The sequence below is a fragment of the Staurois parvus genome, unplaced genomic scaffold (genome assembly GCF_062004578.1).
Source record: "Staurois parvus isolate SC_StPar_1 unplaced genomic scaffold, SC_StPar_1.0 ptg000261l, whole genome shotgun sequence".
Taxonomy (NCBI): Eukaryota; Metazoa; Chordata; class Amphibia; order Anura; family Ranidae; genus Staurois; species Staurois parvus.
This window is the reverse complement of record NW_028318057.1, coordinates 3915244-3929148: the sequence shown is the minus strand read 5'-3', so window position 1 is coordinate 3929148 and position 13905 is coordinate 3915244. Positions and strand designations below refer to the sequence as shown.

The window sequence follows — 13905 nt, the reverse complement described above, 5'->3', positions numbered from 1 at the left end:
TTTTTTCACACAAATAGAGCTCTCTTTTGGTGGTATTTGATCACCTGTGTGCGTTTTATTTTTGGCGCTATAAAAAAAAAAAAATATTGGAAGAAAAATAAAATTGTTGAAAAAAAAAACCCCCCGATATTTTCTCAATTTGGTCATAAAAAAATATCCAAAAAAACTAAAATTTCGTCATAAATTTAGGCCAAAATGTATTCTGCTATATGTTTTTGGTTACAAAAAAATCCCAATAAGTGTATATTGTTTAGTTTGTGTGAAAGTTATAGCGTCTACAAACTATGGTATAGATAATGGAATTTACATAGCTTTTACTTTCTGACTGCCCATCACATTTCTTGAGGTGCTAAAATACCAGAACAGTACAAACACCCCCAAATGACCACTTTTCGGAAAGTAGACACCCTAAGCTATCTGCTGAGAGGCATATGGAGTCCATGGAAGATTTATGGAAGATTTTTTTCCACAAGTCTCTGGAAAATGACAACATTTTTTTTTTCTTTTCTTTTTTTACACAAAGTTGTCATTTAAAGGATTTATCGCACAAGCCATGGGTATATGTGGAATTACACTCCAAAATACATTCTGCTACTTCTACCGAGTATGGGGATACCACACGTGTGAGATGTTTTGGGAGCTTAACCACATACAGGAGCCTGAAATCCAATGACCACTTTGAAAGCCTGAAGGTGCGTAACTTCCTCATTTCACTTCCTCACTACCTATCACAGTTTCGGAGGCCCTGAAATGTCAGGATAGCACCAAACCCCCCCAAATTACCCTTTTGGAAAGTAGACACCCAAAGGAATTTAAAAAGAGGCATGCTGAGTATTTTGCAGATCTCATCTTTTCACACAAGGTTTTGAAATATAAAAAAAAGAAAAGAAAAAATATGTTTTTGTTATTTTTCCTTCATATTCCAAAAACTTTGGGCAACAAATGAGATCTGCAAAATATTCACCATGCTTCTTATCAAATTAATTGGGGTGTCTACTTTCCAAAAAAGGGGTTATTTGGGGGGGGTTTGGTGCTATCCTGGCATTTCAGGGCCTCTGAAACTGTGATATGTAGTAAGGAAATGTAATGAGGAAATAAAGCCCCTTAAAAGCCTGAAGGTGCTTATTGGATTTTGGGGTCCTGTACTTGGCTAGACTGCCAAAACGTCTTTCACGTGTGATACCCCCATACTCAGGAGAAGTAGCAGAATGTATTTTGGGAAGTAATTCCACATATACCCATGGCATGTGTGAGAAGTAAATCATTTAAGTGACAATTTTGTGTAAAAAAACATTTTTTTTGTCATTTTCCAGAAACTTGTGGTAAAAAAATTAATTCTCCTATTGATTAAACATGCCACTCAGCAAATAGTTTGGGGTGTCTACTTTCCAAAAAGGGGTCATTTTGGGGGGTGGGGGCATTTTATGCCCAGCATTAGAAGTTTATGCCACACATCACTCACTCTTCTAACTACCTGAAGATCAAGTCTTTTCTGACACTTTTTGTGCACATGAAAAAAATCTGTATTTTTTGCTAGGAAATTAATTTAAAGCCCCAAACATTATATATTTTTTTAAAGCAGACACCCTAGTGAATAAAATGGTGGGTGCTACAATTTTTTATGTCACATAGTACTCACACAGTGATTTTCCAAAAGCAAATTGAAAAAAAAAAAATACACTTTTTTACTTTTAATGCACAAAAACACAATATATTGGCCAATTATTTGGTAAGATATAAAAGATGATGGTATGCCGAGTAAATAGATACCAAACATGACATGATTTAAAACTGGGCATGCCCCATGCAATGGCGACAAACTGCATACAATTTTAATATCCATAGGCAACGTTTTAAAAGCCTTTACAAGCTACCATTTTAGATTTACAGAGGTCTAGTGTTAGAACTACTGCCCTTGATCTGACGTTCGCGGCGATACCTCACATGCATGGTGCAACTGCTGTTTACATACCGGCACAGGGTCAACGCTCGTGCACACAGGTGTGTGCGCGTGAAGGGGGCAAGGTTTTTTTTTTTTTGTTTTTTTTTTAAGTTATTTTGATTTTTTTACTATTTTTACACTGTCCCTTTCATATTTTTTTTTTTGATCACTTTTAATGCTACCTGCCGCAATACATGTACTGTGGCTGGTCGTCAACCGGTTAATAATCACTTTTTTGAAGTACGTAGGAGATTGTATAAGTATATAAGGTTATATGCGTGGCACTATTTTATGATATAATCCACTGAGCTGGCCAAAACCAACTCTGGAGGTAGTCTATTCCACATTTTCACAGCTCTTACTGTGAAGAAACCTTTCCGTATTTGGAGATTAAATCTCTTTTCCACCAGATGTAAAGAGTGCCCCCTTGTCCTCTGATGACCTCAGGGTGAATTACTCTACACTGAGTTCACTATATGAACCACTGATGTATTTATACATGTTGATCATATCCCCCCTTAATCTCCTCTTCTCAAGAGAGAATAAATTCATTTCCTCTAATCATTCCTCATAGCTGAGCTCCTCCATGCCTCTTGTCAGTTTGCTTGCCCTTCTCTGCACTGTCTCCAGCTCCCCAATGGTCTTTTTGTGAATTGATGCCCAAAACTGAACTGCATATTCCAGATGAGGTCTTCCTTCATTTTTATATTTAATAAAAGCTCTTTTCTTATTATCTTTTTAACTTTGGCCGTAAGCCACATAGGTGTGATTTTTAGCTTTTTAAACTTGTTGCACCTCCCCCCTCAGGTGTTTGCATAGGAGTTTAAGAGACATACCAAAATACAGAAGTTTGGGGTAAAATGGAGAACCGCACCTCTCCCTGTGGGATGATTGTGACACCAGAGTCTGGAAGAAGAGTTGGAGAGGCACAGAATCCAAATTGCATAAGGTCCAATGTGAAGTTTCCAGTCAGGGATGATTTGGGGAGCCATGTCATCTACTGGTGTTGGTCCACTGTGTTTTATCAAGTCAAAAGTCAGTGCAGCCCTCTACCAGAAAATTCCAGAGCACTTCATGCTTCTCTCTGCTGACCAGCTTTATAGAGATTCGGATTTCATTTTCCAGCAGGACTTGGAACGTGCCCACACTGCCAAAAGTATCAATACCTGGTTTAATGATCATGGTATCACTGTACTTGATTGGCCAGCAAACTCATCTGACCTAAACCACATAGAGAATCTGTGGAATATTGTAAAGAGGAAGATGAGACACCAGACCCAACAATGCAGATAAGCTGAAGGCTGCTATCAAAGCAACCTGGGCTTCCACAACACCTCAGCAGCGCCACAGGCTGATTGCCTCCCTTCCATGCCGCATTGATGCAGTAATTCATGCAAAAGGAGCCCCAACCAAGTATTGAGTGCATACTATACTGTACATGGACATACTTTTCAATAACCCAACATTTCTGTATTAAAAATCCTTTTTATTGGTCTTATGTAATATTTTAATTTTCTGAGTTACTGAATTTTGGGTTTTCACTAGCTGCAAGCCATAGTCATCAAAATTAAAAGAAAGAAATGCTTGAAATATATCCCTCTGTGTGTAATAAATCTATATAATATGCTAAACATTAGTACTTAAATACTTACTAGTCCCAGGTCGAGCAAGAATTATTAGGAATATTGTAAGCCCAAGTGCTAAGATATGTGCAAGGAATCCACTGAATCTCCGCAGATATCGGTAAAGCCAAAAATCTGGAATCCTTGCCGAATCTACCCGAAGGGGGATATATGGGATTGAAGCCTCAGGCATTACCTATAAAATATATAAACAGTAAAGAGTTAGATCACTCTTACCAGAATGTAAAGAAGAAGAAGAAGAATCACTACACATTCTAACATTTTTTTTTTTTTTTAAAGCTCTACCCCAGGCTGAAGCCCAATTTGTGGACATTCTTATGGGTGAGCTAGGGTTAGCACTGTAGCCACCATCCCCTCTCCTGCAGTGTTCCAGCCTGCCCTTCCAGTGTTGACTGTAGCAAAATTGTTTGTATAAAATCCCTCCTGATTTATGTCCAGATGACTAGAGTATGCATAGGAGGAAGTTATTTAAACTATACTCGAAAGTTAGCATTAGCAGGGCTGTGCTATCAGCTGCTGCTTGTAAACATTTGGAGTCCCCATTTTGTCCAGAAGCATCTCTAAGTTCTTTCTCCACAGTCAGCACAGCCCATGTTTACAAGTAGCTAGCTGATCATACAGCCCTGCCAGCACTGATGTGCTTCGGGATGGGCTGTGCAATCAGCCAGCTGCTAGTAAACATAGGCTGCACTGACTATGGTAGAAGTTCCCTGTGGCACATCGAGGTATTTAAGGATAATGAAGAAGTTATACAAACCATTTTGCCAGACATTGTAGCTTATGTTTACTAGCAGCTAGCTGGTCACACAGTCCTGCCCATGCTGAGTTCTTCTGTGCGAAATTAAATCTGACCCCTCCAGCCTCTGTGCTGATGATGGAGCTTGTTTCCAGCCAGCTACTAGAGATTAGAGTTCACAATTAGCTCTTATGTATCTTTCCTCTTGTGAGCAACATAGTTGGGCAGCAGCAGGGGAAAGAGGAGCGCACTGTGGAACCACACGTCTTAGCAACTACAGCATGTACAGCATTGGTCCCTTAGATTTAAGGAATGTAGTGATACCTTAAGAAGTTTTTTTTTCAATTTGTTTTCCATTTTTGGATAGAGTAAGTAAGGAAGATAACCCCTGTCATGTTTATTTTTGCTATCTGTGTCCAGGGCTGGTGCTTCCACTAGGAAAATTAGACGGCTGCCTAGGGCGCACAGCCACCTAGGGGTGCTTGGGCGCAGCAAAGGCTGCCATGTCATGAATGATCCTTCAGCTGAGAGGAGGGGCGGCAGAGGGGAGGAAGTAAGGACAGAGGAAGATGCTGGGTGTCTGGGGCCAGTGTAGCAGCTGAGCTACCGCTCCTTAGTGTTCCTCTCAGACTCAGTCCCTTATTGCAAGCCGGCTGGAGGCTGCTGATCACTGAAGTTCCAGCCCTTCTTTTCCCATTTATCAGTAGAGGTGGAGGAAGGTAATGTCTGACTCTGACGTCTCACGTCTGTGTGAGTGTGACCCGCCGCCCGGACATCCACCACATGTAAAATGTGTCAGTGAATGATGACATCATCACAATCCCACAGCCTACTCTTCTAGTGCCTGCTGATCTGTGTCAGGGTTGGTGGTGGTGTGTTGTGTCGGATCTGTCACTGTGTGGGTGTGCTCAGTTCAGCTGCCTGCTGTCACAGCATTTTATCTCCCTCCATTGCCTGGGAAATTCCAATACTGCAACTGTCACTCTGCCACTGCTAGCCACAGATACAACCAGTCCGTGACACTGATTTTGTCTTTAATATTGGTGCTGGTAGCATCTTATGGCACTTATTTTTGCAAATTAAAAGAAATGTAGCGGTTTCATGTTTTGCTGATTTCATATTTTCTGTTTTAGATTTATGTTTTTATTTTTTTTGGAGGGGGGCACAAGTAGCTGGTCTTGGCTAGGGCACAAAAGAGTCTAGCCCCATAGGGGAGATTTCTCTTCACTTCCTATCCCATAGCCAAAACAGGAAGCGAAAGAAGATCCCTCCAAAGTGAGGAAACCACCAGGGTCACCAGAACTTCCCTTATGTGAAGATTCCCACTCTATTACTGTTCTCCAAATTTAGGATTTTTTTACTTTCACTTTTGAAATCTAAAAAAGGTATATGGGACAGTTGAAGAGTGTGAATTGGAGAACAGGAAGCAATAAGAACCGACAAGTGTTTTAATCAATGTGAAAATGTTGGTATCTCTCTTTCTTAACCTATGGAGAAAACATTAAAACCTCTCGACTCTGTACCCAAATGACAAGAACAACACTTACATATCAACCATCTATGCTATCAGAATCATGTTTAAATAACCAAGTAAATGGAAACACTGTGCATAAAAAGATGCAGTACAGTACACAAGGTTAAATATCTGAACTACGTTTTTCCTTCAAAACATATCCTTTAGGCTGTTCAGACAGAGTAAGAAAAATGCATTGAAATTCTAAGTAGGCCTTTGCAGAGTTTTCATAGATATGACATCAATTTTGAAATAGCAAAGGAAATATTATGCATATATAGTTTTTATTAATGGTTTCTTTCTTCTCATTTAGGCCCCATGTACAGTGGATACTTCTGAACGATGGAAACTGACTACATTTTTTAACGTATGTTAAAAAATGTCTGTTTATCAGCGTTTGCATAAAGCGTTTATGCATGTTTGCATTTAGAAGTGCTTTTTAAAGATAAGCACAGGAGAACCTCCCAAATGCCCAGAACGCACTGAAAAGCGGTAAATTATTAACTATTTCAGACTGTTTCAGAGAAATACAGAGAGTAGAAGCAGAGACAACAGTATGCGTTGAAATTAGCTTAGGTGTGAGTTGCTCATTAACATTTCTTTGGTTTCCAAGGGTGGGAAAGGCTGGTGGAGCGAGTCATTAAGGCCATCTGGCAGTGGGTCTTCATGAGAAATTTAAGGTGTGAATGGTCATTAACATATCTTTTGTTTCCAAGGGTGGGAGAGGTCTGAGGTTTGAATTGGTCATTCCAATGTGTGCCAAGCTTGGTAGGAACATCCTGTTTACAGTGTTTTGTCTGTTTGTTTTTGTAATGATTGGAGTAGCCTGAGAACCTTTGACCAGAACCGAGAGAGCATAGGGCATATCCACCATATGTGTAGAACATCTCCCCGAGTATTACAACCTAGAAAACAAGTACTGGGGACAGATGAGTGGAGGTGTGTTAAACGGGACCAGACCAAGTACCACCTTGTAACGGTTTTGAAGGCCGATTCCATAGTGAGAATATTAATAGAGCATGAGCTCAGGGTTGTCAATATCTGTAACCAGCATCTCCAATCTTTGGTGCTTTTGAGGTCCCTTTCTCACCTGAAAACATAAGCGTGATTGTTGGGGTTCTGTAGAGTAGTCAATTGTGAGTAAAGAAGAGAGATAAGGTTAGGGGAGAGAGGAGTCCGGTGGAAAACGTGTTAAAATAGGGACAATTGACTGATCGGGTCTTTGTTGGTAAGGACCGAAGTCATCCAAGGTTTACTTTGTAAACATTTAAAAAGTTCTGTATGAGGGGCTTGATATTTATCCCTTATTTCTGCCTAGGTGTAAGCAGAATGGCCCATGAGGAATGAATGGACACACTGAAAAGTTGTGGGAAACCCACCAATGGAAGGCATTAGGGGACACAATGCCAGGTGGAAACAGAGGGTTTCCCACGAAGGGGATGAGTGGTAGATTAGAGAAGATTAGGCCCCTGGTGTATTTTGTAGAATCCCATATGCGCAAAGAGTGGGCCATTAAGGGACTGATGGTTGTTGGCTGAAATCTCGGGGGGAGCGATAAAAGCGAGGAGGGAGATACCAGGTGACAAGAGAGCACTTCCAAAGTAACCCATATGGGGGCTTGTTGTGCTGCGTATAGAAAAGTCAAAGGTGCAATTTGAGCCACCATATAGTACTTGGAGAAGTTAGGAAGCTCTAAACGCCCCTGCTTCTGGTGTGTGAGCATGGTATATTTGATAACCCGAGATCTTCAACTGTCCCAAATAAAGCGTAAAATAAATTTTGAAATTACATCAGGGCATAAGAGGGAATTGGGATGGGGAGAGTGCAGAATAGGTATAGAAGTTTGGGGATGATATTCATCTTCACTGCATTTATTCTGCCCATCCACAAAAGAGGTTGTTGAGACCAGGATGTGAGTAGAGTTTTAGGAGAACAGAATATTGGGGTATAATTGGCCTCGTAGAGGGTGTAATAGGAATTAGTAAGGTTAATCCTGAGGTATTCCAAATGCGTGGTGGGCCAGGCAACCTTATAGTTTTGTTTCAGAAAATTCATCTCAGCTACAGGGAGGGAAATGCTTAGGGCTGATGATTTGTCTTCGTTTACTACTAAGCCAGAAATGTTAGAGAATCCGGTTAGGGTAGAAAATGAGTAGGTAGTGTGGTGTGTTGCTGAGTCAGAGTCAGGAAAAAGTCATTCGCAAATGCGCTGACTCTGAAGAACTGTTGGGCAACCCCTTTGATGTCCGGGTTAGTTTTTATAAAATGTAGTAAGGGCTCCTAATGATCTAATTTTACTGAAGAAAGAACAGGATTTTTGTATTTACCAAAAAATTGGTTTCCTGGAGTTCATTAAGGACACAGGCCCACCCCTCTGTGCTTCTGATCTACTTATAACACTGCAATCTACAAAACTGAAATATGCTTGGAGAGGGAGAGGTTACACCTGTCTGAAGTTGGCAGTATAACCCATTTGTCTTGTTTCATTTATGCCTTTTTTGCTGTGATCAATAGACACAGAAATAGCTGCTGTTTGAGCTGAAACCGCCTGAAAAAAACGCTTGAAGAAACGCTCATTCCCACTGCTCCGGCGTTTTCCATTCAAGTCTATTGGGACAAAATGCTCACATCAGCCTGAAAAGGAGGGCAGCTACTTTTTTGAGCATCAGGCATTTTGCTACAGGCGACAGAACGTTCAAGTGTGAACAGGGGCCTTTGGAAATAATGCGACTTTCCTTGTTGAGCGTTTTTGAGTCACACTTCGAGCTGAAAAACACTAAAGTGTGAACGGGGTCTCAAAAAAGTACTTGCGCTACTTTTCAGGCAGATCTGAGTGTTTTGTCCCCATAGACTTGAATGGAAAAATGTCTAAACAGTGGGAATGAGAGTTTTTTCCAAGTGTCTTTTTCAGGCAATTTCAGCTCAAAACATCAGCTATTTCTATTGGCCACAGCAAAAATTCCTAAATGAAAAGTCTGAAAAAAAAACCACCTATAATATGTGCAAATATGCTAAAAAAAAAAAAAAAAAACACTTGAAAAACACTCAGCTCAGTGTGAATGTAGCCTTAATGTCAATTTCACACTCAATCATGAAAAGGAATTGTTATAAAGTAAATGCTGTAAACTATCTGAATAAGAAATCAACACACATACACACTGCTCAAAAAAATTAAAGTAACACTTTTTAATCAGAGAAGAGCATCAAGTCAATTTAACTCCTGTGATATTGATCTGGTCAGTTAAGTTGCAGAGGGGGTTGTTAATCAGTTTCAGCTGCTTTGGTGTCAATGAAATTAACAACAGGTGCACTAGATGGGCAACAATGAGACGACCCCCAAAACAAGAATGGTTTTACAGATGGAGGCCACTTACATTTTTCCTAATCATCTTTTCTGACCGTTTTTCCATTTGGCTAGGGTCAGTGTCACTACTGGTAGCATGAAGCGATACCTGGACCCCACAGAGGTTGCACAGGCAGTCCAACTCCACCACGATGGCACGTCAATATGTGCCATTGCCAGAAGGTTTGCTGTGTCTCCCAGCCCAGGCTCAAGAGCATGGAGGAGATTCCAGGACACAGGCAGTTACTCTAGGAGAGCTGGAGAAAGTCCTTAACCCATTAGCAGGACTGGTATCTGCTCCTTTGTGCAAGGAGGAACAGGATGAGCACTGCTAGAGCCCTACAAAATGACCTCCAGCAGGCCACTGGTGAGAATGTCTCAGACCAAACAATCAGAAACAGACTTCTAGGGTGGCCTAAGGGCCCGACGTCGTCTAGTGGGCCCTGTGCTCACTGCCCAGCACCATAGAGCTCGATTGGCATTTGCCATTGAACACCAGAATTGTCAGGTCTGCCATTGGCGCCCTGTGTTTTTCACAGATGTGAGCAGGTTCACCCTAACCAGGCCTTGAAATATCCACTCGCTTGCTCGCATTGAGAGTGCAGTACCCGGCTCTGTGAGTGAAGGTAACTTTTTATAAGGCGGTGTCTGTGCGTGCAGACGTCTGCGTGCACGCGCGTGAAAGTGTGCAGGCGTCTGTGCGTGTGAAAGCATGCGCGCGGGCATGCGTACAGGCGCCTGTGCGCGCGGGCATGCGTACAGGCGCCTGTGCGCGCGGGCATGCGTACAGGCGCCTGTGCGCGCGGGCATGCGTACAGGCGCCTGTGCGCGCGGGCATGCGTACAGGCGCCTGTGCGTACACATGTGTGTGTGTAAACATACAAGTATGGGTGTTTGGACAGGTTCAGGATAATGTGGTTATTATGGGTGGTAGAGTATGGGGCATTTGAGGTAGCATTGGGTTGGATAGAAGGTAGGATATGCTTGGTACAGTTATGGTTTGGTGACTGAAAGATTATGGGGGGGTTATGGTTGTATGTAATGCATGGTCTAAGTATGAAGTGCAGTGCTTCTCACGCATGCGCAGTGGGCACCCGGCTGTGAAGCCGCAAGCTGTCACAGCCGGGTGCCCACACTAAAGATGCCATCACCAGGGAGAGCTGCTGAAACCAGCGTTGGTGAGGACACCGCTGGACTGAGGGACAGGTAAGTGGTTGTATTTTAAAAGTCAGCAGCTACAGTTTTTGTTGCTGCTGACTTTTTTTTTCAGCTGGAGCACCACAGCGTGAGGAAAGTACTGCCGATAACAGCCAACTGTCACAGAGCATATCGGCACTGATCATCAGTGCCCAGCACTGCCTATCAGTGCATCCACATCAATGCACATCAGTGAAGGAGAAAAATTACCTGTTTGCAAAATGTTATAATAGAAACAAAGAAAAAAACTTTGCTCTTTTTTTGTTTATAGGTAGAAAAAAAACACCCAGTGGCAATTAAAAACCACCAATGGAAAGTTATATTTATATGAAAAAAAATTATACAAAATTTCATATAGGTACAATGTTGCATGATCGCGCAATTGTCATTCAAAGTGTGAGTGCTGAAAGCTGAAAATTGGCCTGGGTACGAAGGGGGTAAAAGTGCTTGATAGGCAAGTGGTTAAAAGAAAATATCTTTAGCATCACTTTAACCTTGCTGGTACTGGAACTGTCATATTTTCACTTCACACAACTACAATGCGATTTATGCTATAATTTCCAGTGCGATTATGGCATGCAACTTTGATGTGGCTTGGCTACATTTTTGCCAAGTTGAACTGTAAGTTGCACCAAAGTAGTACAGGAACCTTTTCCAAAAATCATAGTGTGCTGAATCACATTGAGGTAAACAGAAATCGTATGACAAGGGAAATCACATTATTATATTCAATGGAATATAATGCAATTTCCCTTATCATACGATTCTGTGTTACTCAAATTGTATCAGACGTTGCACTAGTGTGAACCAGCACTTATACTAATAATTCAACATTTCATTTTTGTAAAGTAGGCAAACATTTTTTAAATACTCGATAGGATAAGGGAGGGTAATAACCCTCTCAGGTGGTTTGCTTTTTTTTTGCCATCTTTGTCCCATTGGGGAGATTTCCCTTCACTTCCTGTCCTATAGTCAAAACAGGAACTGAGATGTAATCCCCTCCAAAGTGAGGGAAACCTTGGGTGTCACCAGAACCAGTGTCCCCATTGGAAGATTTCCCCATCATTCCTGTTTTGGATTTTTTTTAATTTTCACTTTCAGCAATAATAGTAACCAATACAAATAGAGTGGGTGAATCTCCCTAACCGGGACACAGACAGCAATAAAAACCTGCTAGGGGTACTAATTTTGCTCCCCTCTGTCCAAAACAAAAAAGAAAGAAAAAGTTTTTCCTTTAGTTACATTTGACCTTGACCCAGGTATCCAATATCCGATTGCCTCTTGGGCCATCAAAAAGTAATTTTTTCCCCTGCTGGAGCAAATTGTCGGCAGGGGATATTCTTTGCCTTTGAGTTTTTTTTTTTACCTTCCTCTGGACCAACTGTAGGTACAGATTTGTGTATATGGGATTGTTTATTTTTTTTTTCTCCTTTTTTTTTGGTTGAACTAGGTGGACTAACTATGTAACCTTGTACCTTAAAGCGGAGTTCCACCTAAAAGTGGAAACTCCACTTTTTTATCTCCCCCCCACTCCGCTAGCACATTTTGCACCTTTGGGGGGTACCTGGTTTTGACAGGTACCAGTTCTCACTTCTGGCTCAGTTCACCGTGGCGAACTGAGACGGACATTTTCCATCCCCCCGCAGCCCTCTGGGACACTTCACAGGTCCCAGAGGACTGCAGCCGAAGTACAAAACACAGCTCACTTTGTGCATGCGCAGTAGGAGACCGGCTGTGAAGCCACAAGCCTTCACTGCTGGTTTCCCTTAGTCAAGATAGCAGCACCAGCCCCAAAAAACCAGTTGGAGAATTGGCTCAGGGTGAGGACATTGCTTGATCCCTGGACAGGTAAGTACCCTAATATTAAAAGTCAGCGGCTACAGAATTTGTAGCTGCTGACTTTTCATTTTCTTTCAACCACATCCAATTTGCACATCATGTGAACTTGCAGCCTTTTCAATGGAGCAGATTCACATATGTCCGGACCGGCCGCAGTGTTTTCAGAAAGGTACTTAATTTTTGACAGGTACCCGCTTCACTTCTGGCTCAGTTCGCCATGACGAACTGAGACGGAAGTTCGCCATGACGAACTGAGACGGAAGTTCGCCAACCCCCCACAGCCCTCTGGGACCTGTGAAGTTCATTCACAAAGTGCAGCACACTTCACGCATGCACAGTAGGAAACCGGCTGTGAAGCCGCAAACTTTCATTGCTGCTTTCCCTTAGTCAAGATGGCGGTGCCAGTACCCGACAACCGACTGAAGAATCCCTGGACAGGTAAGTGCCAAATATTAAAAGTCAGCAGCCAGTGTCTGTAGCTGCTAACTTATTTTTTGGGAGGGGGCCGGAACTCCTCTTTAAAGCATAGTTCCAGCCGTTTTTGTGACTTTTAATAAACACGCACTCACTTGCCCCAAGATCCAGCGATGTGCTCACCCACACCGTCCCTCTTCTCACCACCTCAACTGTGGGCACCAGGCTGGACAGCTTGCACCTTCACAGCCGGGAGCCCATTGTGCGAGTCACGCTGTGCATCCTGATTGGTCCAGCAGTCTTCTGGGACCTGTGAAGGTTCCCAGGAGACTGCTGGAGAGAGAAGGGGGGCCAAACTTCCAGCTCACTTTACCACGGCAATCTGAGCCAGAAGTGGGAGCGGGGATCTGTCAAAACCTGGTATCCACTCCCCCTCCCCTCCAAAAAGGTGCCAAATATGGCAGGGGGGATAAACAAGCAGAGCTTCCACTTTTGGGTGGATCTGCACTTTAAAAAAGTAAAAACATTTTCAGGCTTTATAACCACTTTAAATGACATTGCCCATGACCAAAACTAATGTATGGGACATTATGAAAGCCAGTTTGGGGTATTATCATGCTCTTTTCTTTCCACAACACCTAGGCACCCTATCACCTGGTAGCACTACAAGTCCCAGCACGCCCTGACAGGTTCTACCTAACAAACAGCACTTCCAAACGGCTCATTCAGCACTCATTCATGCTATAAAAGTCACAGGTTACCCTGTCAGTATGTTAAAAAGAGAAAAGCAAACGCACTTCAGAAGATAAGGAATCCAGTATGACGTAAAATAAACACAAGTACTTACGTCCTTCTCATACTCAGCTGCAACATGGAAGAGCCCTCTCGGTTTCTAGACCGGAACCGGCGTCTTCGGTGCAAGGCTGGAGTTCAGTGATTGGCCGATCACTTCCGCGATGCCGCACTCCCAGCTTGTTCTGTCAGTTACTGGATGTGCAGCTAGAGCGACACCTAACGGGCCCCAACATGAGTACAGCCGTGCGAGCCGCTCAGGAACTGGAGCCTAGAATATCCCGGTGACAGAGCGATCTCTCCATAGATGAACAGCCGAATGGGGATTTGTTCACCGAACTAAAGAAACGAGGAAAAGGCTATTATGGCTAACTACCGAACACTACCTATTATCCCAACTCCCAACTTTCTGGAATAGAGAGTTACATTTCTTAGCATGAAGAAACAGGCAGAATACCCACTTGAAGAGCCAGCCTTTTCTGACACT

General features: G+C 42.6%; 1 protein-coding gene across 1 annotated transcript in view; it reads right to left on the bottom strand.

Moving 5' to 3' along the window:
- The window catches only part of CYB561D1 (cytochrome b561 family member D1), a 53105-nt gene extending 39487 nt beyond the window's left edge, over positions 1-13618 (bottom strand). Inside the window, exons 1-2 of the mRNA XM_089681184.1 lie at positions 13474-13618; positions 3595-3760 (exon numbers count right to left, since the gene is read on the bottom strand). Of these exons, the coding sequence (XP_089537310.1) occupies positions 3595-3757 (163 nt within the window). The 5' untranslated portion in view covers positions 3758-3760; positions 13474-13618. The remainder of the gene's footprint in view (positions 1-3594; positions 3761-13473) is intronic.
- Between the last annotated feature and the right edge of the window lie 287 nt (positions 13619-13905).